Raw genomic sequence first — 25,365 nt, 5'->3', positions numbered from 1 at the left:
CACGGAGAATAGTAGTCACGAATGCGAGGATAGCAGCCTCTACTAATTAAATCCAAGTCACGTGGTAGCTATGGACAGTAGTGGTCACGAATGCGAGGGATAGCAGCCGCTATAAATCAAGTCCAAGTCACGTGATAGCTATGGAGAATAGTAGTCACGAATGCGAGGATAGCAGCCTCTACTAATTAAATCCAAGTCACGTGGTAGCTATGGACAGTAGTGGTCACGAATGCGAGGGATAGCAGCCGCTATAAATCAAGTCCAAGTCACGTGGGAGCCATGGAGAATAGTAGTCACGAATGCGAGGATAGCAGCCTCTACTAATTAAATCCAAGTCACGTGGTAGCTATGGACAGTAGTAGTCACGAATGCGAGGGATAGCAGTCTCTACTAATTAAGTCAAAGTCACGTGGTAGCTATGGAGAGTCTGTCATCGGTCTTGCTCTTTAATAGTTAAGTAAGCGAGGACGCATAGCGACCTCGTGCCACGTGTCGCCCGGCCAAAGGAAGGGCGGAAATTTTTGAAGTCTAGGCGCCGTCCCGACATGCATCGCGCCTTGCCTTGCCCTCACGGCGGCTGACTATCACACTCGCACTCTTGAAGCGCGGAGCGTAATAATTAGCCGTGACGGGCAAAAAAAAAAGAAAGAGGGGAATTAAATGCGTAGATATTCAAAGTCAGAGCTCCCCGCACATGCACTGTTATCCACTACACCGTTTATAATGACGCTAGGAGAACCTCAAGGCATGAACGTGTCGCTGGTTGCCATTTAAGGACGTGTTGCAAGCCATTGTCGCAGCTACGAGTAACGCCCTCGGTCGAAGTTGCGGGACCCTGTTACCGCCGACAAAGAAGGTCCGGCCGCGGACTTCCCACGGATTCTAAAGACCGTGGACGGCGGTCACTAGCTAAAAGAGGGAAAGGGGGGGGGTGCGAGAAGGTATGAATTTTATGAGCTCACGTCCTTGCGAGTGCCGGAGCTCCGTTTTGCATCGCGGTATAAATGATGTCGTCCAAAGTGTCTTGGTGCCGCGTATGTCTTTATACGGAACACTGGTGGAGGTCCTCCCGTAGATGCACGCGCGAAAAACACAATGGTGTGTAGGCACTAAGTGCAACGCAAGTAAGACGGGAAAATTAGCATTTCCGTTTAAAAGAACCCGCGAGAGGGCCATGCGACGGCAGCCAAAATTATAGTCTTGCGAATACAATGCACGTGCGTATACGGCCGGATATGGCTGCGTGTTTTGCTCGGCCTGACCTTCCATTCGAGTTTACTGCTATCTTTGTTATCCTTCTAACCACCCTTCTTCGCGTTAATAAAGGCAAGTGCGAGAAATTTAATTTCACAAGATAACCGTAAAAAAACTCTCATATGATGCTTACCACGAGCAACGCAAGATTAAACTACAGCTCACTTGGTGATGGTGAATGTAACGTTTTGTTCGTTATTATTTGTCTTCTCTAGCGCAGTGCGCGTCCATTATGATGTCACCCGTGACGCCACTGCACAGGACCATTCAGCGTGCTGCACCCCTCACAAAAATGCTATATAGACAGTCTATAGACTTCTTGTAGACTCTATTGACTTCCTATAGGCATTTATTTTTGTCTATTCATAGTTTGTAGACAAAAGTCTTCTAAAAGTGTTTGGCTATAAATATATAGGTTGTCTATAGACTGTCGATAGCATTTTATTGCCTATAGACTACTCTATAGGATTTGTCTCTGAGAGTCTATATACTTCAGTCTATAGACTGTCTAAAAAAATGTGTTAGGGTAGTTCCATTCTCCACGAAATATAGCAGAAGGTGGTGCTTAAATTCAGGATAAATCAGAATTTCATGCCTTTAGTGTCCCAAAGCATGTTCTGGTTTCCATGCGCTGAATTTTACCCTTAACGAGAAGTGTTTCGTTGACGATGAACCATACCTTTACAAAAATTTATTTAGACTGTCTATAAACTTTTGTCTATAAAGACCATAAACTTGCTATAGACAAATCCTATAGACTAGTCGACAGACAATACAAATACCATAGACACTCTGTAGACAATCTATAGGTTTATGTCCATGCACTTACAATACACTTCTGTCTTTAGACAGTGTATGGACTTTGAATAGACGAAAGGAAATATCTATAGGAAGGCAATAGACTCCATAAGAAGTCTATTGATAATCTGCAGACCATTTCTACAAGGGTATAATGCATTCCCATGAAAGCAACCAAGAACTGACTGCCTCTATTGTTCACACTCGCTCTGCTTCACGCGCTTTCGCAGGGACGCCCTCGCTTGGACTGCAGCCGTAGCAGAGTTGTACGGACACCATGCCGAGCATCGTGCTCTTCCGCCGGAGGTGGATCATCGCCGATGACGACCTGTACCTGCCGCCGCTCTTGGAGGCCATCTGCAGGCTCGGATGGTGAGATACATTACATTACGCGGGGACGGACACTTATCCGTGTATTCGAACAAGCTTCCAAGCATGGTGCGGGGGGGGGGGGGGGAGAAGAATCAGCGCAGGGTCTGTGGACTGTGCGGACTTTCGCTTTCTCTGTGAGGGACGCCGTAGTGAAGGGCTCCGGAAATTTCGACCACCTGGGGATCTTTGACGTGCACTGACATCGCACAGTACACGGGCCTCTAGAATTTCGCCTCCATCGAAATTCGACCAACGCGGCAGGGGTCGAAGCCACCATATCTTTCGGGACAGTTAAGTGTGTGTGTGTGTGTGTATATATATATATATATATATATATATATATATATATATATATATATATATATATATATATATATATAAACGTAATTCGGTTGACACACGGTAGAAAAACAACACGATGTGGTAGAGCATCCGCCTCGCATTCGGGAGGTGCTGGGTTCGATCCCCAGTGCCGCCGGGTACTCACCGGTTTCTTTAATGGGTACAAGATTTCCCCTGGCCTGGTGCTCGGCTCTTCTAGGGTGAGGTGCTTGGGAAAAGGGTCTTAGACCAAACAGTTGCCTTGACGGATGAGTGATAAGTTCCCCCGCCAAGCAACCATAAGTCCGCCTCGTGCGGCATAAGCCCCATTTGTGGCCCTTTTGTGGCCGTGTGTCAACCGAATTACGTTTATGTTCTACCGGATCCATCCGATCTTCACCCCCTTCTTATATATATATATATATATATATATATATATATATATATATATATATATATATATATATATATATATATATATATATATATACCGCGACATGGTCATCATGTGTGGCCACTTATGAGTAAAAATTGGCAGTGGCTTAGCTGGGCTATGCCAGGATATACGTAGCGAAAGCTAAGGCATAGCTTGGTTAGACTTGGTTAATCTTGACTGAAAGTCCAGGTTAGTCTGGTTGTCTAGATATGTTGTCGTTGCATTAAAGACGAGACGGAGGCGAGCGCAACGACGAGGCAAGCGGTGTGACGTCACACCAAACGGCGGCGGCGGCGAGGAGCACGGCGTGACGTCATGCCAGATGGCGCGGTTGCCAGCTACGGCGGTTGCTAGGCAACGGCTCAAGGTCGCTCTCTGTGCCTCCTCGGAGCACCGCCAAAGCGAAATCGCAAGATCGTGGCCAATGTAGCTTTCGCTACAAAACTCGCCTGGGCTATGTCCACGACCCTAAACCAATGGCAGATTCCTCTTCATCTGCCCACATCTGCCCCTCCACCTCCTCTTACCCCATCCTAGTCCGCAATGAACTCCTGCTGTTGCTACTTTGTGGCTCCGTGCACATATATGCAAAATGATTCAGTTTGATGTTCTTTAATGGCCTGCCAGATTAGCGGTGTCGGCGCTGCAGACTTTCAAGGATACGCACATGACGATAAGTGGATACCCTTATCCGGGGTGATAGCAGGAAGCGAGATTGAGTAACGTTTAACGCGCTGCACGTTACTGAGGCGCATAAAAATAAAGATCTTCCAAGATCGTAACGGCGTCCTAGATATCTTCCTTGACAACCTGCGCAACCAGGACATCAGCGGTAAATCATAAAACCCTATAACCCGAGGGTCCCACCATCTAACGTCCTTCGCCGCTCCTTCATCGTTCCAGTAAAGGCTCGTTACCATGTGTTTCAGTTGTCCTATCGATTCGAGTTAATGCTTTGGTAGCGCTCATTGCCACTCTTGACAACTTTACGTGACGTTCCTGGCCAGATGAATATGATGTTCAGTGTGGAGAAGCATACCAGAACAGAGACACATGCCCTAGCGGCCCGACCTCTCCACCCTTCCTGGCATTAATGCTCTCTCTCTCTCTCCGGCAGGCTGGTGGCGTCCGGACTTCTCCTCTGGGAGCAGCGCCCCCTGTGGCTCTGCGGTGAATCCGATTGGCTGGCGTTCGCCTACCAGGTGGGCGCCCAGGTGTTCTGCCTGCTAGTCATCGGCTCCGACCTCGCCCTGTGCGCCATAACAGGCAGGGGAGCGGTCGTTGCGGTGAGTCTGCCGACACCTTCCGAGAAAGTGCGAAAATCATTGCACAGGTGTGCCAGTTTCGATGAAGTCGCATGGTCACCATCATCATAATAAGCTTGACTACACCCACTGCAGGGCAAACGCCTCTCCCATGTCTCTCCAATTAACCCTGTCCTTCGCCAGTTGCGGCCACCGTATCCCCGCAAACTTCTTAATCCCATCCGCCCACCTAACTTTCTGCCGCCCCCTGCTACGCTTTCCTTCTCTTGGAATCCACTCCATTACCTTAAGGAACTTATGGGCTATAGATACAGCCCAAAAATGTCAACCTTTTCTTTGTTTGTCTTTGGTTAGTGACAATTATATGCACTTTGTAGAATGCGCTTCACCTGGCCAGATGGTGCTCCGCCCAATGCTGGACTAAGCGTATACAGATACGTATACAGCGCGTTCCAGAGCGGGTTCATGGTCACCATATACATTGCGGATGGGGGGGAGCGTAAAATTGCTAAACGAAAGGTTTTTAGGGGACCGAAGCGGTGGATGAAGTATTGATACATGGAATTGGTCATCATCATCATCATCAGCCTGACTACGCCCACTGCAGGGCAAAGGCCTCTCCCATGTCTCTCCAATTAACCCTGTCCTTTGTCAGTTGCGGCCACCGTATCCCCGCAAACTTCTTAATCCCATCCGCCCACCTAACTTTCTGCCGCCTCCTGCTACGCTTGCCTTCTCTTGGAATCCACTCCATTACCTTAAGGAACTTACGGGCTATAGATACAGCCCAAAAATGTCAACTTTTTCTTTGTTTGTCTTTGGTTAGTGACAATTATATGCACTTTGTAGAATGCGCTTCACCTGGCCAGATGGTGCTCCGCCCAATGCTGGACTAAGCGTATACAGATACGTATACAGCGCGTTCCAGAGCGGGTTCATGGTCACCTATACATTGCGGATGGGGGGGAGCGTAAAATTGCTAAACGAAAGGTTTTTAGCGGACCGAAGCGGTGGATGAAGTACTGATACATGGAATTGGTCATCATCATCATCATCAGCCTGACTACGCCCACTGCAGGGCAAAGGCCTCTCCCATGTCTCTCCAATTAACCCTGTCCTTTGTCAGTTGCGGCCACCGTATCCCCGCAAACTTCTTAATCCCATCCGCCCACCTAACTTTCTGCCGCCCCCTGCTACGCTTGCCTTCTCTTGGAATCCACTCCATTACCTTAAGGAACTTACGGGCTATAGATACAGCCCAAAAATGTCAACTTTTTCTTTGTTTGTCTTTGGTTAGTGACAATTATATGCACTTTGTAGAATGCGCTTCACCTGGCCAGATGGTGCTCCGCCCAATGCTGGACTAAGCGTATACAGATACGTATACAGCGCGTTCCAGAGCGGGTTCATGGTCACCATATACATTGCGGATGGGGGGGAGCGTAAAATTGCTAAACGAAAGGTTTTTAGTGGACCGAAGCGGTGGATGAAGTATTGATACATGGAATTGGTCATCATCATCATCATCAGCCTGACTACGCCCACTGCAGGGCAAAGGCCTCTCCCATGTCTCTCCAATTAACCCTGTCCTTTGTCAGTTGCGGCCACCGTATCCCCGCAAACTTCTTAATCTCATCCGCCCACCTAACTTTCTGCCGCCCCCTGCTACGCTTGACTTCTCTTGGAATCCACTCCGTTACCCTTAAGGAGCAGCGGTTATCTTGGCTTCGCATTGCATGCCCTGCCCAAGCCCACTTCTTCCTCTTGATTTCGACTAGGATGTCATTAACCCGCGTTTGTTCACTCACCCACTCCACCCTCTTCCGATCTCTTAACGTTACACCTATCATTTTTCTTTCCATCTATGCTGTGAACGGACACAGAAAAATTTTTAGGCCATAAAATAAAGGCAGCGTTGTCACTGGCGTCTCCTTTTTCCTCGGCCCGTGCAGAGCAGCACACGCAGGGCGCAGACTCCCATCCTGTACGCCCGGAGCTTCATGCTCTTCGCCGAGATCGTGTGGCACGCCCTGGGCACGGCCAAGGTGTTCTTCTACAGGGACACCTGTGTGCCGGTCGACCTGTGGAAATCCCTCGAGGTACGTTGGTCGAAACCGAATAATAATAATAATGACAACGACAACAACAACTTTTTTGTTTCCATCAGTGATGGAGGATACTGCGGATAAAAGTCACTTTAGAGGCAGCCACTTGACTAGAGCCCGCAGCCTTCTCTACAGGGCAAGCAGTGATTGAGCAGGAAATAGACCTACATAGCAATTCACTCCATATGAAATATGAACAAAAATAAACACAAAAAAACGCAAATTACATGAAACATGCTCTCTGTTATTTAAGAAAGATTGAGCGACGAAAAGTTCCCGTATTGCTCGTACATGAGATGCGTAAAAGTCAAGACCTGATTTTTGAAAAGTATTTGAAGGTGTTGGTAGTGTGTATGATATTTTCCGTGTGGAACAGTTGGTTGGCGGAGTGACCACCTTCCATTGTTTCGTGTGTCTTGTGGCGTAAGAATGTGTGTTCGTGGTAACGCTCGTACAGCAAACGTTTGCGCAACATATAGTGACTTTACGAGCTGTTATGCTGGTAATTACTCCTCGTCCCTTGTTGCCTCGCATTTCGTCACCATTTCCCGGTGATAAAGTTGCGTTCGCGGTACATCCATTGTCTTCACGCTACCTGGAACATCCGGACCCGTCTCTGACAGTGGTGCTTATTCCGACTGCTATACATACCTGTACTTCGCCACGCAGCAGCCCAGTCGAAAAACAAAAAAGAAAATTTTCTGTCACAACAGGTTTCTTTTTTGTATTTTTGACCTCATGAACTTGCAGTAACGACTGAATTTCTTGCATTATTGTGCTTCCCCTTGTCGTACCGAACAGAAAAAATGCTACAGAAAATATAGCAGTGCAAGAAAAAAATGCTGCAGTACTACAAAAATATTCTGTCGGAAAAAATTCCGTCTGTAAAAGGAAAGGAGCGAGGGAAAGCATGATACTACGCATGCACAGTCTCGGTCAATTAAAATATGAAGAACGACGGTCTTGAGACAAGCATTTGGACCCCCTGAGAGCTGAATTTCCCATGTCCAAGGCCTTAATTAACTAGACATGGTGCAGATAAGCCTATTTTTTTCAGGAGAATCCTCCAAGGTTGATTTGAAAAGTGGAGGGACAAACCAGTTATCTGATGCTAAGGGTATCTATTAATTCACGTAGCAGACATGCTAATGATAATTATGACGATGGCAGCGAAGGAAGTTCGCTGTTTGAACTCAGAACGCCTCCTCAACCCACCTACACAGTATCCAACTGTCACTTCGAGATTGTGCCTTTCACTAGTCGCACTGCTCAAAGCGATTCGCCTTCACTCTGCTCCTTGTCGCACAGACGCTGGTGATTGTGGCCTGGTGCTTCATGGTGCTGCTGGTACTGTGCGTGTACGCCACGTACGACCCCGCGGGATCGCTGAAGCACAACCCCTTCAAGGACCTCGGTGACCTGGAGGCCAGCCGCGACGTCAAGAGGTTCTTTCTCACTACTTCGGAGAAGGGGCGCCGACGCCGACACCTGCTGTGGTCCGCCAGGTGCGATGCATGCCGAAATACCCGCGCTAGAACCTGTCACGCTGGTTGGCGAACCACCCTAGGAGCACAGGTGATCGGCTCAATATTGGCAATATGATGGAAGAACCAGTCATACAAAAGACCATCGTGTTACCGTCCCTTTCTAATACTGGAGGAGGAGGAGGAGGATATAGAAGAGGAAAGGCAGGGAGGTTAACCGAAAGAATAATAGGCCGATCACCTGTGCTTCTTGGCAAAACTGAGACGGGATGCTAAACTCTGCAGCGCAATATTGGCCCCCTGACTACAGCGCAATGAACGGGACAAGAAGAAGGACACAGGCAGGGACACAACACAGCGCTGCGTTGTGTCCCTGCCTGTGTCCTTCTTCTTGTCCCGTTCGTTGCGCTGTAGTCATGGAATATCGGAACCAACTCGCCCAGCAACTTACCCTGCCAATATTGGCAATATGTTGGCAAACTAGTCATACAAAGGACCGGCGTGTTACCAGCTCTTTCCAATATGGGGCTGATTACCTATGCTTCTTGGACAAAACTGAGACCACACGCTAAAATCTGCACGTTGATATCGTGCACTGCTTGCCTCAAGACCTGCAGCTCTCTTTAGAAGGCAGCGTTTAAGCAGCATTACTTGCTATCTCCTCGTGTGCTAAGAAGTTTTTGCGGAGCTTGCGTGTCTGGTGGCTAGAGTAAGAGAGAAACTTCACTCGCGAGTCTGCCTGAGACAAATAAGAAGGTTGAATTATCTTGTTGAGTTGGTAACCAATGGCAACGTTCAATGGCGGCCTGTCCGGAGCCAAAGATTCTTATGTGTAACGGGTCCCTAGGGTCTTTAAAAGTAACGGAGTGGATTCCAAGAGAAGGCAAGCGTAGCAGGAGGCGGCAGAAATTTAAGGGAGCGGACGAGATTAAGAAGCTTGAGGGGATGCGGTGGCCGCAGTTGGCAAAGGACAGGGTTCATTGGAGGGATAAGGGAGAGGCCTGAATTTGCTCTGCAGTGGGCGTAGTCAGGCTGATGATGATGATGATATAACGTTCGTTCTGTTTCCTGTGTGCTTAGAAGTGAATACTGTGGCGAAAAAAAAGGGAGGGGGGAGGTTGTAGCTGTAATCGCAGCCACTTTTCTGCCACAGATAAGGGTGACAGTTCTGATAGCCTTTTTTCTAGCACTGTGGACAAAAGGCTTATGGGTCGTTTTTAACCAATCTTTCTGATCTCCCTTAAAATTTAATGTTTTTCGGTCACAGCTCCAGCTCTGTTACCCTGAACTGAAATTATGTGCGGTTATATTCGATAGACAGGGATTGAAAAACGAGAGTAGAGTAAGCATGAAATGTTTACGGGCCTAATGTCATCTCGGTGGACACCCGAACCGCACCGTACAGGAAGGGAGGAACGCCACCACCCGTTCAGCGCAATGCCTTGCCATTTGAACGCAAGGTTTTTTGAGGAAAGGAAATGGCGCAGTAATTCTCTGCCATCTCGGTGGACACCCGAACCGCACCGTAAAGGAAGGGAGGAACGCCACCACCAGTTCGGCGCGATGCCTTGCCCTTTGAACGCAGCGCTTCTCCCCCGGATCACGTATGACAACGAAGTGTAACGTGGCATTTATGTGCTTTTTGCACCGTTATTAGAAATCGGAAATTATAATTCCGTGCATTATCAAACCCACAGCTCCACTGATATCTTGATAAACATTGAGAAGGCACTGGCAGCAGTTATTTTTTGTCTCATTTGGAGACCAACCGGCGCTTGCATGCCGGTCGCGTAGGAGGGCTTAGAGAGTCTCGTTAAATCTCGTTGAGTCTCGTACGGTGCCCGGATGTTCTCGTTTCAGAGCCCGGATGACTGGAATTCAGTGCCCGGATGAGTGGATTTCAGTGCCCGGATGACTGGAATTCAGTGCCCGGATAACTGGAATTCAGTGCCCGGATGAGTGGATTTCAGTGCCCGGATGACTGGAATTCAGTGCCCGGATGACTGGAATTCAGTGCCCGGATGAGTGGATTTCAGTGCCCGGATGATGGCTCTCGGTCTCGGCGTGACGTCACCACACTGCCGACAACGGGAGCTAAAAGCATTTCATGCTTAAAAACCTGTCTATCACAAGCTGGGACAGGTGACTAGAGAGAAACAGAGATCGATCGTCAGACTTTTTAAGCATGAAATGCTTTTAGCTCCCGTTGTCGGCAGTGTGGTGACGTCACGCCGAGACCGAGCGCCAACATCCGGGCACTGAAATCCACTCATCCGGGCACTGAAATCCACTCATCCGGGCACTGATATCCACTCATCCGGGCACTGAATTCCAGTCATCCGGGCACTGAAATCCACTCATCCGGGCACTGAATTCCAGTCATCCGGGCACTGAATTCCAGTCATCCGGGCTCTGAAACGAGAACATCCGGGCACCGTACGAGACTTAGCGAGATTTAACGAGACTCTCTAAGCCCTCCTACGCGACCGGCATGCAAGCGCCGGTTGGTCTCCAAACGAGACAAAAAATAACTGCTGCCAATGCCTTCTCAATGTTTATCAAGATATCAGTGGAGCTGTGGGTTTGATAATGCACGGAATTATAATTTCCGATTTCTAATAACGCGTGCAAAAAGCACATGGCATTGCAAAAAGCACATAAATGCCATGTTGCACTTCGTTGTCGTACGTGATCCGGGGGAGAAGCGCTGCGTTCAAATGCCAAGGCATCGCGTTGAACGGGTGGTGGCGTTCCTCCCTTCCTGTACGGTGCGGTTCGGGTGTCCACCGAGATGACATTAGGCCCGTAAACATTTCATGCTTACTCTGCTCTCGTTTACGGGAGAGGCAGAGATTTTTAAGCATGAAATGCTTTTAGCTCCCGTTGTCGGCAGTGTGGTGACGTCACGCCGAGACCGAGAGCCATCATCCGGGCACTGAAATCCACTCATCCGGGCACTGAAATCCACTCATCCGGGCACTGAATTCCAGTCATCCGGGCACTGAAATCCACTCATCCGGGCACTGAATTCCACTCATCCGGGCACTGAATTCCAGTCATCCGGGCACTGAAATCCAGTCATCCGGGCTCTGAAACGACAACATCCGGGCACCGTACGAGACAACGAGATTTAACGAGACTCTCTAAGCCCTCCTACGCGACCGGCATGCAAGCGCCGGTTGGTCTCCAAACGAGACAAAAAATAACTGCTGCCAGTACCTTCTCAATGTTTATCAAGATATCAGCGGAGCTGTGGGTTTGATAATGCACGGAATTATAATGTCCGATTTCTAATAACGCGTGCAAAAAGCACATAAATGCCACGTTGCACTTAGTTGTCATACGTGATCTCTTAGGGGCTTCGCGCATCGAAGCAAAGGCGCACAGGGGCCCGGGGGAGAAGCGCTGCGTTCAAAGGGCAAGGCATCGCGCCGAACGGGTGGTGGCGTTCCTCCCTTCCATTACGGTGCGGTTCGGGTGTCCACCGGGATGGCAGAGAATTACTGCGCCATTTCCTTTCCTCAAAAAATCTCTGCCTCTCCCGTAAACGATAGCAGAGTAAGCATGAAATGTTTACGGGCCTAATGTCATCTCGGTGGACACCCGAACCGCACCGTACAGGAAGGGAGGAACGCCACCACCCGTTCAACGCGATGCCTTGCCATTTGAACGCAGCGCTTCTCCCCCGGATCACGTACGACAACGAAGTGCAACATGGCATTTATGTGCTTTTTGCAATGCCATGTGCTTTTTGCACGCGTTATTAGAAATCGGAAATTATAATTCCGTGCATTATCAAACCCACAGCTCCACTGATATCTTGATAAACATTGAGAAGGCACTGGCAGCAGTTATTTTTTGTCTCGTTTGGAGACCAACCGGCGCTTGCATGCCGGTCGCGTAGGAGGGCTTAGAGAGTCTCGTTAAATCTCGCTAAGTCTCGTACGGTGCCCGGATGTTCTCGTTTCAGAGCCCGGATGACTGGAATTCAGTGCCCGGATGACTGGAATTCAGTGCCCGGATGAGTGGATTTCAGTGCCCGGATGACTGGAATTCAGTGCCCGGATGAGTGGATATCAGTGCCCGGATGAGTGGATTTCAGTGCCCGGATGAGTGGATTTCAGTGCCCGGATGTTGGCGCTCGGTCTCGGCGTGACGTCACCACACTGCCGACAACGGGAGCTAAAAGCATTTCATGCTTAAAAACCTTGCGTTCAAATGGCAAGGCATCGCGCTGAACGGGTGGTGGCGTTCCTCCCTTCCTGTACGGTGCGGTTCGGGTGTCCACCGAGATGACATTAGGCCCGTAAACATTTCATGCTTACTCTACTCTCGGTTACGGGAGAGGCAGAGATTTTTTTTTTCAGTTCAATCATTATGCTGTGCTAACGAGAGGCTCCATCCTCCGCTTCATGTGCAGGCTGCGTCGGTTCTTCTGCTGTGCCAGCGACTCGGAGGACAGCCAGGAGGCATACCAGCACATGGCCGAGAACACCTGCATGTTCTTCGTGGTGAGCGCGAGCGCTGTCGCTGCTGCTGCTGATAATGATGATGAGGATGCACCCGATTGAGACAGCTGTGTGACGCAGCAACTCGGATCCGGCGACAAACGTTACCAGAATTTCAGTACAAGAGCTTCTAGTGCCCTTATCCGCCACCATGTGGCGCATGGCGTTGAACACTGAAAAATAGCGCGTTGACTTCGTGTCGTAAGAAAGAAAACGACCGAGCGGCTGCAGAACAGAACTAATGGAGCAGAACAGAACTCGGCCACGTCGCGTGGTCTCATGCCGTCACACACACCCCGTCGACCAATCAGCGAACTTTATGACAGATGGCGCAAGATACTGCGGGTTTTTAGTGCGAAAGCACTACTTCACCAGCAATACTGCAACAGCTGATGGGTCCGTGAAGTCGATTCGAACCTTTACCTTTTACGTTTGAGATGAAATGACTTGCATACGATGTGCCAGGGAAGGTCACGTGGTATCAAAGCTTAAAAGAAACTGTCTTGGAGGACAATCCGAGGCAACGTGTATGCAAGAGTCAAGCGAATTAGGACAAGTTAAGGGAATGTTTAGGCCATAGTCAAACTAATTCGAAACCAAGTGTTTCGCACGTCATACTCGGTTTAACGGCGTTAAAACTCCGACATTTTTTTCTTCAAAGAGTTCAATGCTTTTAATCCCCCTCAGTCGGAGTTAGAGTGTCATATTTTCTGCAATGTGAACAACAGTTGCTACAAAAGGAAAGGGAAACTCGGTTAAAGGATGCGGAGCGAGGATTTATAGAGCAGCGGTTGACGACAATCACGTGGCGATGCTCTACAGGAGCTGCCGGAGCAAAATGCAGTAGGCTTCCGTCATGCACTCGAAGTGATGCAGAGGATGACGCCGCGGCTAAAACGATTATTGCGCAGTTAGCGTGACGTTGATGCCGACGGCGATTACCGCTCGGTTCCCTTGATGGAGTGTCTCCTCCGTACAGGACGTGGACGTGACTCCGTCGGACATGTTCTCGGCGCTGGTGCTCCTGCGCAAGAAGCAGCGCCGCCAGCTGGCGCGCATGGGATCCACGTCGGAGGAGTGCCGCGAGGGCATGGCGGTGCCCTACTGCGCGACTCCGCCTGCCTCCGGTAGGTGGCGCCCCAACGTTGCCCATAACATACCCAACAATTCTAGACAAAATCATTAATTAACGAGAAAGAGTTTATGAGCAAAATTTTTTCATATATTGCAAGATTTCCCTATAACAATCAAAATATCCACAGATATTTCTTTCCTGCGACGGAAATGTGTAAAAATTTACTGCTTTTATTTGCGTTAATTTTTCCTACTTTTGTTGTGCCTTATGTTTTAATTAACGTTTTTTTGTGGCACTTCTTGCTAAAATGTATCGCGTTTATTAATGATTGTATCCCCCCATGCGATGCCCCCCTCCAGGATTAACTAAATAAATCTCCCGTCGGCAGACTTGAATTATTTTTTGCTATTTTTTTGCTATCGTCGAAAACGTTCCCCATTGGTTTTCTACGGCAGTCTTAATTGCTCGATTCAAACGATGCAGAAACTTTAAAAGAAACATTTCGCTACACGTCGCAAGAATGGACCATTGCCTTCAATATTTCCTCAACGGCACGTTGCAGTTCTTAAATCTTCAAAATTTTTGCATAAGAATGTTGGACGAGAAGCAGTCTCCTCGTGTGTCTTCCCGCTGTTCTCTCAGGACTATGAGCTCCTGCAAGTGAGGTGTTCTAATGTACATCCCTGTCTGAATGTGGTCAACCACCTTACAGTCGGACAGCTATAGTTAAATCAGACGACCTAGTCCTTTGAGTTTTGCCACGGCGTAATAAGAAACAAGGCCTAACATCGTTCCTGTGGCTATATCAATACCCAAAATATACATCTTTCGGGGATCTTAAGTGTTAATTACGCTTAATTACATATTATCCCATCTAATTTGACACAAATCCGACGTTTTTCCGACCATTCTGCGAAAATTTTCACTATGCCGTGACGACTTCCGGAGGACGTGACGTCACACCGTTCCCGTGGCTATATCGACGTCCGCGCTATTTCAACGCAATTTCGACATTTTTGCCTATAATTAATTAACTACTTAATCTACAGTTGTCAAACTTGGATTCTAGGTTCATTTTTGCCTCCTCTATAAGAAGCAACCATTGGTTTTATTCAATCTTTTTTTTTGTTCCCGAGTTAAACCCGTGTGACACGCTTTGCTAACGGACGACAGTATGAACCATTGAAGGCTTTCGCCTTAAAGAACTGCCTGCCCGCCCCGCACAGCACCGGTGGACCGAGCTCCGAGCGCCAATGGTGTGCCGCCCAATGCGCCAGCGGCGGAGGCAGCGTCGACAGTCCCGGACGCGAGTGCGCATGCGTGGATGAACCCGGAGCAGGCGCTCTACTACCTCAAGTTCGCCTGGGGAAGCTACGGGTGGCCCGCATACATGGCGTCCCACGTCTGTACGGGCCTGTGCGACCTGTGGGCTGGAATCAGGTACGTGTAAATACGGCCACAGCCTGAAAAAGCGTCCTTCAAGAATCCAAGATCTGACTTTCAGGTTTGCGTTTATGCCACTATCGTAGCCAGTGCATCGAATAAGTTTGATGAAGCTTTAGAAATTTGCATGCTCACTTTTTTTTCTTTTGCGACGTTATATCAAATAAGCGATGTTTCGTTGTCAGCAACAAAACGAACAAGCTGCCATCCTCTGTTCACAACATGTATTCCGAACTTAACTGGCAAACTATACTTGCTTCCGTCGCAGCATTTGCTATTAGCTGCAGTTGACTCGAAAGGTCCAAGAAAGAGTTCAGCTGGAACAAAGACACTTGTGTGAAGCCGTCGGATCGTCGTCCGATTACGCGCGGTGAACATAAGTTGAAATACAGCCCAGCCAATGTAAACATGTTTGTAGATATGCCCACTGCCTGACATAGTCGCACATGTAAGTAAGTAAGTGGAGTACGTGAGTGAGTGAGTGAGTGAGTGAGTGTGAGTGAGTGAGTGAGTGAGTGAGTGAGTGAGTGAGTGAGTGAGTGAGTGAGTAAAGTAAGCAATGTTAAGCAAGTATAAGCGAGAGGTCCTAACCCATTTTGACTCAGGGCAGGCATTTTGCAACGCAACAGGTAATGTAGAAAGGAAAAAGAGAAAGAATTGAAACACAGTATTGTTTCTGTTTTTAAGCAACATCCCGTTTACTGTAGTTCGGATGAGCAGCTTCAAACGGTGTTCGCCGAGAGATGGCGCTAGTAGTAAACGCCCTAGCTTTTGCAATGGTTGTACAACCGCTGACCAATCCGAAGCATTACAGGGAGATATGAGTTAGTCACAGAACAAAATATCGCATAGCAGGGATTAACGAAAATTGATGAGAAGAGGTGAGCAGCCAGTCTTCGGGCACTTGTACACTGAAAGCGCATGCATGCAGTGGATAAAGGAGACTAGAAAGCTTACGATAGGATACGCAGGCGACAACAGGGAAAGCGAAGTCATCACAAACATCAAAAAGGATGTCCGCGAAACCAAAACACAGGACACAGAAAATGAAAAAAAAAAAATCATTGTGTGAATACAGAGCCAGAAAGAGTGAAATCCGGATGGTGCCTTAGAACCAGGCTAGATCAGGCTACCTCAGAAGCAAGCAAAATAGAACCAGATAATATAGAGATCAACATGAACAGGGAGACGACATTTGTGCAGTGTATAAATAGGAAACAGTAAAAACATCTTCTAGAAGACTGTAAGGCAATACATCAAGATCTTCTGTTAGACTGTAGACCCGCTCATCCAGATATCAAAAAGAACATGGTAAGCCTGTCAGAAGATCTGGTTTTAGGGATAGTGAAAGCAAAATCAACATATCAGCAGTGCAGTACTGGTGGTGTCCAAACAGAATAGAAAAATGGCACCAACCGTCACAGAAATCAATATAATAGAACTTAGAACCTGGAAAATAAATTAGAACGGGAAGGAACCGGGACAGGATTAAAAGCAAAAATAACATAAAAGTACGAGATAAATACAACAGCTATTCTAATTGATTAGGCAAGGTGGCACTAGCCTTCGCGCCGATTTAAAGGGGATGCGAATAAGACCTTTCTGTCTGTCTGTCTGTCTGTCTGTCTGTATGTATGTATGTATGTATGTATGTATGTATGTATGTATGTATGTATGTATGTATGTATGTATGTATGTATGTATGTATGTATGCATGTATGTATGTATGTATGTATGTATGTATGTATGTATGTATGTATGTATGTATGTATGTATGTATGTATGTATGTATGTACGTATGTATGTATGTATGCATGTATGTATGTATGTATGTATGTATGTACGTGTGTGTGTATGTATGTATGTATGTATGTATGTATGTATGTATGTATGTATGTATGTATGTATGTGTGTCCTCCGTCCATCTGTCCGTCCGTCCGGCCGTCCGCGGACTCCTTTGTGCACACACAATTGACTAAGACGTGCGGACCAGTTAGTTCAGCATGACTGTTAATTGTGTGCAGCGCAGCGAAACACGACAGAAGACAGCACAAGTGCCGATCAGCATGGTCTCCTGCCGACTTACAAGTGCCCGAGTACCCTCAATGCGAACAGCCTTGACAGTCCGTGTCCCTAAATATTAAAACTTGGCGCAGGTGCTGCTCCTGCCTGCGCGGTAGCAGCGGCAACGTGTCCGGCGACAACTGCCTCGAGTGCCACGCGGCCACCGTGAAGCACCTGACCCGGGTGCGCCCCGAGGACCTCATCTACTCGTCCTTCTCCAACGGCCTCTTCCGGGTGCCCTTCTACGTGGCGCTCGACCACCGCACCAGTGCAGTCCTGGTGGTGGCCCGGGGCACACTCTCCGTGGCCGACACGCTCACCGACTCCATGACCTCCCCCGTCGGTGAGGCCCGCTCCACTGCGCCCGCGGCAGCACCACCGTCTCGGTAGCGTGGTCACACGGGCACAATGTTGGAAAGTGCTTGCAGGTTGAAGCAACATGAGCAAAGAACACTTGCAGTCAACAATTATTCCGCGAAAATGGGCTAGAAGCATTCTATATTTTTTTAAAGTAGTATTCATATGAACACATGACTCGTTGAGTGCCTTTTCAGGTTAAACACCCAGGAAAAAAATAATTCGTCTATTGAGTGCCAAATGTGTTCCCTTTTACGTGGCTGGAACCTGTGCATTCCTCTTCACACAACTGTTTTTCAGCTCCCTGATTATTACCCGCCAATTCTGGACAAAAGTATGTTTGAACCCCCCTCTGTAATGCGAAAGCCCTGAGGGTAAAATAAATGAAATAAAAAAAAAACCAGAAAGAGTTCATGAACGCAATATTTATTTTATATACTGTAAGAAGTTTACGGGGATACGGTGGGCGAAGCTGGCAAAGAACAGGGCTAATTGGCGAGACATGCGAGAGGCATTTGCCCTGCAGTGGGCGTAGTCAGGCTGATTATGATTACGATGATGATTTCACTGTAACAATTAATATACCAGCAGATCTCCCGTCGGCAGGCTTGATTTTTTTTGCTATTAATGTTTTTGCTATCGTCAAAAGCGTCAGTCTTAACTGTTCGATGCGATCGATGGAAACATTAAAAAAATATTTTGCTGCATATCGGAAGAATGGAACATTACCTTCAATATTTCCGTAACTACCGTATTACGATTTTAATATTGCAAATTTGTCTCCAACAAAGTTGGACAAGCGTGAACGCAATTTGTGATCCTCGACTATGACCCGACGACTTCCCTTACACCTTAGCACAAACGCCCGTAACTGATATACCGTCTTATTGATGTAAAAATGAGCTATCAGCAACTCGCAACAGCGGCTTATACTGGTTCGAGCATCCGCCCAGGCGACGGGGTTCGATCCCCACTACCGCCGGGTATTCACCGGCTTTCCAATCGGTACAAGCTTTACCCTGGCCTGGTGCTCAACTTCGTTAGGGTGAAATGCTTGAAATAACGGCTCTTTTATCCCACCTGGTGCCGAGTGAACGCGTCAGAACTGGCGCTGTATGGTCAAGCTGTCCTTCGCCATTAAAACTGAAACATATAGCAACAGCCCAACCTTAATTTCAGTTATACCCAAAACGCAGTGTGTATAGAATGTGCACGTACAAGGTTGGGCAAAAGTTCTCAGGCCACAGATTCTGCTTTTCAGCGGTATATCCTGGAACTTAAATTAAGATGCCAATAAAGCTATCAAGGTTCTCAGAGCCTAGAACGATGCTTCTTGTACCCTCCACATATATTTGAGCTTCGAGGATGTCATAACCGTCCCACTACACTGCTCAAAAGAGGCCTCCCTTGTAGAAGTGATCTATAGACAGTCTATAGACTTCTTATAAACTCTGTTGCCTTCCTATAGATATTTCTTTTTGTATATTTATAGTCTGTTGACTGTCTATAGACAAAAGTCTACTAAAAGCGTATGGCCATAAATTTATAGTCTGTCTATAGCATTTGTATTGCCTAGAGACTGTTCTCTAGGATTTGTCTATAGAGAGTCTAGAGACTTTATAGACGGAAGTCTGTGGACAATCTATAGACTGTCTAAAAAAAATTTTGTAAGGGCTTGTGGCCTGGGAAGTTTTGAGGAACCCTGTACGTGTAGTAGTAATGCCAAGGGAACCTTGCACTAAAATGGACATGTCTGCGGCCGCGCATGCGCAGAGATGCCCGACGGCGGCGGCCTGTGCCACCAGGGCGTGCTGCAAAGCGCCCTCCAGATCCTGGGCCAACTGGACGAGCCCCTGGCGCAGGCCCTGACCCGACACCCCAACTACACCCTGGTGCTCACGGGACACAGCCTAGGGGCGGCCGTCGCTTCGGTGCTGGCCATCATGCTCAGGCCCAGGTTCCCGACGCTGCGCTGCTACGCCTTTTCTCCGCCAGGTGGCATTGTGAGCGTCGAGAGGTACGCGCACGAACTTGCATCGTCTGCGCGTTTCCCTTATAAAAATGGTTTATAGACAATCTATAGACTGCTTATTGACCCTATTGACATCGTATACATATTGCTTTTTGTCTATTCATAGTCTATAGACAAACGTCTACTAAAAGTGTGTGTCCATAAATTTATAAATTGTCTGTCGACTGTCTATGGCATTTGTATTGCCTATAGACTGGTCTCTATGATTTGTGTATAGACAGTCTGTAGACTTTATAGACAGAAGTCTATAGACACTCTATAGACTGTAAGGGTTCACTCTCAACAGATTGTACACAAGAAGTTCAAAAATTGGATTTGCAGTAAGGAAGTGGTGCAGTAACTGCTTCACTTATTGGTGGACAGCTCAACCACGCCCTGAGGGAAGGGCGGAAGGTGGGAGCGAAAGAAGAAAGAGGGAAAGAGATGTTGCCCTTATAAAAATGGTCTATAGACAGTCTATAGGATTGTGGCTCAGCCCGAGCCAGTGGGCAGGACCGTGCACTTTCCCTTTCATACTTCCTTCAGTCGCGAAAACAACGCATGATTGTCTGAAATGGCAATGCTTGGCTTGCTGTGTGTGTCCTACTTGCGCTTGATGACCTCACCCTGTACTCTCTGGCCATGGCTTAGACAGTCTATGGACTTCTCATAGACTCTATTGCCTTTCTATAGATTTTTTTTTGTTTATTCAGAGTATATAGACTGTCTATATACAAGAGTGCATTAAAAGTTTATGGCCATAAATCTATAGATTGTCTATAGACTATCTATAGCATTCTATTGCCTATAGGCTGCTCTCTATGATTTGTCTATAGAGAGTCTATAGACTTTATAGACAGAAGCCTATGGAGTCTATAGACTATCTAAAGAATTTTTATAAGGGCGTAGAGGAGGACTGCGAAATAATTTCGACCACCAGGGGATCTTTAACATGCACTGACATCGCGTGAAGTGAACTATTTGAATAAGAGAGAGGAAAAGAGGGAAGATTGAGACCGGATAGAGAAGAATGGGTCTCTCCTGCATCACTGTTGCATCTCGCGTTGTGAGAGTGAGAGAGATAGACGAGAATTGTCACAGCGTCAGTTCGACGCATGCGGCATAAATGCATCGGGGATAAAAAAAAAAAAACTTTCTGAGCACTCGCGCCCGAGTTGCCGGTCTTAGCACTGCTTTTAAGTTTTCGCGAGAAATCGTGTAACCTTCACGCAGGAAGCACAATAAGAACGAGCGCTCACAGAAACGACACGAAGTTTTCCGCTGTACCCATTTTCATTTGCCTTGAAAAACAGACCGGAACAAAATCATGGGTGGTCGGTATATTATCTACTTATTTAGCCACAGCGCCATCAGGCATTACAGTGGGGGAGGATATACAAAAAAGCCATGAGATGACACAGTGTCAGCCACAGAACTAGTCAATATAAAATCAAGAATCAATGGAAGAAAAAACTAAAACAAGCACAGCAGTCGCAAAAGCACAAGTGACTGAAAATTTTCAAATTGGTTATGGTAACACAGAAAAGAAAACATCATTAGATATAATACAAGCAGTGGTTGAAGGCAATTTAGTCGCGGATTGTTCTAGAAAAAAAAAGACAGTGGAAGTACATCAGTTTTGCATGCGACATCGCGTACCTTAAACCTGTGATCTACGCGGTCTGAGATAGAGTGAGGCTCAAGTACATATTTCGCCTTCTCAATACCAACATTACAATGGTAAACTGCATGAAAGAACTTCAGTCGCAACTTCTGTCGTCGGTTTTCCAAGTGCTCCCAATCCACGCTTTCTTTCAAGCTCTGGGCACCAATATCTATGCTGCAAATCCGTGACACAAACTGAGCAGCTAAAGGACTTAGAATCACGCCAAAGAAACGTCCACAGTCCTCATCTGACCTGTTCAGGTTAATTCAGATTAGACTACGTAAGACGCAGGAAGCCACGAAGAAAAGTTTCATCCGTACCCAGTACGAACACCCGCGCACTGTCTTTGATGCGTCTGGAAGGTGATCACCGGAGCGCGCTCACGACTTATTTTTCGAAGCGATCTATGAAATCCGCGCAGCTCAATGAACGTTTATTCCTCTGACGCCGTTTACACATGGTCGACCGTCCTCACATATACGGCACTGTCTTTTGAGACTCTCCCACGTGTCTTCATGCCGTTTTCTTTGCCTACTAGTCCTTGAGCGGTATCATCCCATACTGCGCGCTTTGCATTCACTGTGTTTTGTAACGACCTTAAGCAGGGGTGTAGGTCGCCAACCACGTGTTAATCTGGCCTTGGTCACTCTTCCGACGCAGGGCGCGGGAGACACGTGACTTCGTGATGACCATTGTGGTGGGTGACGACATCGTTGGCCGCCTCGGCTACACCCAGGTGGACAAGTTCAAGAGGGACATCGTCAGCTGTCTCCTGCAGTGCGACATGAACAAGGTATAATACACACCCTCTGTCAAAAGTTTTCGGGCCACGTGATTTGCCCTTGAGCCACTAAAGCAGTGCCCCCAAAATCCAGAACGCCTTGAAAGTTGAGGACGGTTCTCTCACATTACATAGACACTGAGCCTCAGGGGTTCTATAAGATTCCCAGTACACGGCTGAAAAGCTAGAGGAGTTTCGACTAAGGCTGTGCGCATTGTAACTTCTCCCTTCGTATATGCGTCGTTGTTGCTCCCGCAGTGCATCTATGGCGCTCTTCAAGACCATGACTACACTATAATCGGATGCCTCTCAAAAGAGTCCCTCCAGCCGATGGCGTCGACAGATTTTCATGACGCCAGTGATTAATCCGATGAAGCCGTTGTTAATCCCCTTTCACTCACCACCCCCCGCGATTTCACACTTGTAGGCCTTATGGGATTAACCACGATGTGCATTTCAGCGAGACATATATCCTGCAAATGTTTTCCGCGTCAAGCATGCCGCTGTGTGCGCTAACAGTTTACGCACACCGTGGCATACCCTTTCGGGTTCTGGGTGTGCGTTTTGGCCGCGTCGTCATAATTCCCGAGGAACAAAATGATTCTTTCGTTTGTCTTGACACGTCGTTAATACCATTAATTTCGCGTCGAGTGCGATCCTTTACTTCAGCCCGTCAGAACGGGAACAAAACGAAAATGGCTAAAGAAACCCTGTGCTGTGACGTATGTGCCCCCGTCATCTTTGAAACCGCACTCTTCGTGTTGCGTTGCCTGTCTAAGCCCCAGCCAGCAGTTTCGCCGTGAAAGAATAGACGTCAATTGCACTCTGTCGTTGTTGTTGTCCTCCAGATAATGGCGCGTACCCACTGCGGGGGATTGGCCAAGACACAGGCGGCAACTGATAGGTGCACAAAATGTTAAACAAGAAAATAATGGTGGGGAAAAATAAAATAATTATGATGATAATAGCAATTAGGAAATAAATGAAAGGATCCCAGATGTGTAATTGAAATAGGCTAAACAAATGCTGTGAGATCGTTGACTGAAATAGAGAACGGGGCTAAATATTCCACGTTTCAGAAAGATTTCGTTCCAGAGAAATATTGATCATGAGAAAGAGCAGAGCTTAAAACGGCAGCCGTACTCACTCTGTTCTCATGACCTTTTTTTGTGCGTGTCTCCTTTTCAAGAACCTGCTCAACAGGCACGGCCTGGAGGCGCTGTTCTGCGGGCGACGGCTGACGCCTCCGCTGAAGAACAAGGAGGCGTTCGAGAAGATCGGCGCTCCCACCGGAAAGCTCGCCGACTGCCTGAAGCCGCGCGAGAAACCCGTGAGTGCGCTCACCTAATTCCTAATTTGCATACACTCCAACCCTGGAAACCCGCAGCAACAGAATTCCGTTTTGCCGCGGCGATTCACTCGTCATCTTTCTTTCTTTCTTTCTTTCTTTCTTTCTTTCTTTCTTTCTTTCTTTCTTTCTTTCTTTCTTTCTTTCTTTCTTTCTTTCTTTCTTTCTTTCTTTCTTTCTTTCTTTCTTCCTTTCTTTCTTTCTTTCTTTCTTTCCTTCTCTCTTTCTTTCTTTCTTTCTTTCCTTCCTTCTTTCTTTCTTTAATAATCGCATGACAGAATTGCGACAAAATATATGTACTCTTGTTCCACCACATTCTTTCTATCCGTCAGTATAATATTTTACCGTCCCTCCATTTCCATCTTCACCTGCCATTCTGCAGGTCCCAGCACTGAGCGAGGCAGTTATAGGGCGGCCGGCCCTACCCTTTCCTATTTGCATTTTATTGCGAAATCAATACTACTCCCAAGAACGGCCTTTCGCGTAGCGGCGGCCACTTGCCACGCTTGACCTTTAGAATGACCCCTGACGTCATACCATGCCTAGTGACGTCCCAGCGTGACGTCATACCAGGAGCGAGAGACGTGCTACCAACTCGGCTCGTCGGGTAACGGCGGCCGCTTCGCACGGCGCGCCGCGCTCCTCCCACTAGAGGCGCTGCATGTGCAGTATAAAACACCTGCTTTCGCAACCCTTAACCAAAGCTAAGCCCCCGCCAATTTTTTCTTAACAAACCATATCACACCTTAACACCACTTTCTGAAGTTGTGGCGTGCGCCTTCCTGCAGGGAGTCGAACCGGCGTCCCTCGAGCTCATCCTGGAGAGGGGCATTCCTCGTACAGAGTGGCCCGAGATGCACATGCCCGGCAAGATTCTGCACTTCGTGCGGGAAAGGAAACGCGCAGAGTACGTATGAACGGCCATCCACACTGCATGCATGGTGTACCGGTTTGTACAAGATGGCAGCTTTGAATGCAAGCATTTTGCCAGAAATCTGTCTGGCCGAGAGGCGAACGACACAGTGTTTCTCAATGTAACCTAGAGGGAAATCAGGCGTCACCATCTATACGAGTTCCATTCCTTACACGGCACTTCATCCACCACGGGAATGCCGGGAAGACGAGATTTCGTATTTGGCTTGCTATTGTTGGGCTGAAAACGTGGATTTTGTATGCAATGCTGTCCTCTGTGCGAAGATTAAATTATTTCAATACTGTGTTTTTCACTTCTTGAATGAATTTAACGCAAATGGGAGTTCGGTGTTGGGCTGTTGTGGAAGCTTTAGCAACATTTCTTCAAGGTTCGCCACAGAGAACACAGGTAGCACCGAACATTAGAATAGTGTTATAAAAATGTTTTATAAGTTGCAGTAATGTTACATGCTCACTGTAAAGTTGCAGTAGCGTTAAAAAATTAAGATATATCGTTATAGTTATATATAGAAAGTTATTTGAACGTTCTAAGCAAACATTGTTTTAATATAGTCATCTAAACGTTATTATAATGTTAGAGTCATGACAATAAAGCGGCATAACAAATATATTTAGAGCACTCAGCTCAAGAGACTTTGCGCTGTGCTTACAGTAAGGATGTTTTTCAACTAGCAGTACTTTGCAACCACATCTCTCAGTACTCGCCATGGATAGCATTCACAGCCCCATTATTTTGTCAAAAAACTTCGGTTATTACCCGTTCACCACTATCACGCATAGGATATCCTTCAGTGATGGGTGTACGCTGGAATACTGGATGTGGACAAATGGGGTGTTCTCTTTTAACGAGATGAAAACTATTTTCCTCTCCATCACTCGGTTGAATTCATTAAGGCTTCGAGCTGTTCAAGTACGGTTGGAATTGGTTCTAGAACTGTGAGCCGGAGACATTGCAAGCACTTGTTGACCTTCTAATAACGGGAACGAGTGTAAAGTACGTATAAAGACGCACGCGTGGTTAGTACTGAGGAGCGCTAGCATACTCCAGTACCTTTCGATGGCAGTAATTGCGACTGCCGGTGAGAAAAGTCCCCGGAAAGACGGGAGGGGAAATACTCTTGAACCATGATAGCTTTTCTAAAAC

The 25,365-nt window shown here is 47.4% G+C and overlaps 1 protein-coding gene across 1 annotated transcript in view; it reads left to right on the top strand.

The window, feature by feature from the left end:
- Window positions 1–25,365, top strand: part of LOC149346716 (diacylglycerol lipase-beta-like) — a 67,286-nt gene that overhangs the window by 40,000 nt on the left and 1,921 nt on the right. The window contains exons 2-13 of the mRNA XM_089586631.1: window positions 2,283–2,424; window positions 4,299–4,467; window positions 6,399–6,545; window positions 7,860–8,056; window positions 12,456–12,546; window positions 13,523–13,670; window positions 14,845–15,058; window positions 17,218–17,468; window positions 19,256–19,499; window positions 21,820–21,952; window positions 23,130–23,270; window positions 24,077–24,195. Coding sequence (XP_089442757.1) covers window positions 2,330–2,424; window positions 4,299–4,467; window positions 6,399–6,545; window positions 7,860–8,056; window positions 12,456–12,546; window positions 13,523–13,670; window positions 14,845–15,058; window positions 17,218–17,468; window positions 19,256–19,499; window positions 21,820–21,952; window positions 23,130–23,270; window positions 24,077–24,195 — 1,949 coding nt within the window. The 5' untranslated portion in view covers window positions 2,283–2,329. The remainder of the gene's footprint in view (window positions 1–2,282; window positions 2,425–4,298; window positions 4,468–6,398; window positions 6,546–7,859; window positions 8,057–12,455; window positions 12,547–13,522; window positions 13,671–14,844; window positions 15,059–17,217; window positions 17,469–19,255; window positions 19,500–21,819; window positions 21,953–23,129; window positions 23,271–24,076; window positions 24,196–25,365) is intronic.

This window comes from Amblyomma mixtum, chromosome 4 (assembly GCF_055824585.1).
Source record: "Amblyomma mixtum isolate Tamu chromosome 4, ASM5582458v1, whole genome shotgun sequence".
Lineage (NCBI taxonomy): Eukaryota > Metazoa > Arthropoda > Arachnida > Ixodida > Ixodidae > Amblyomma > Amblyomma mixtum.
The sequence above is the reverse complement of the archived record's forward strand: the minus strand, read 5'-3'. Positions and strand labels throughout refer to the sequence as shown.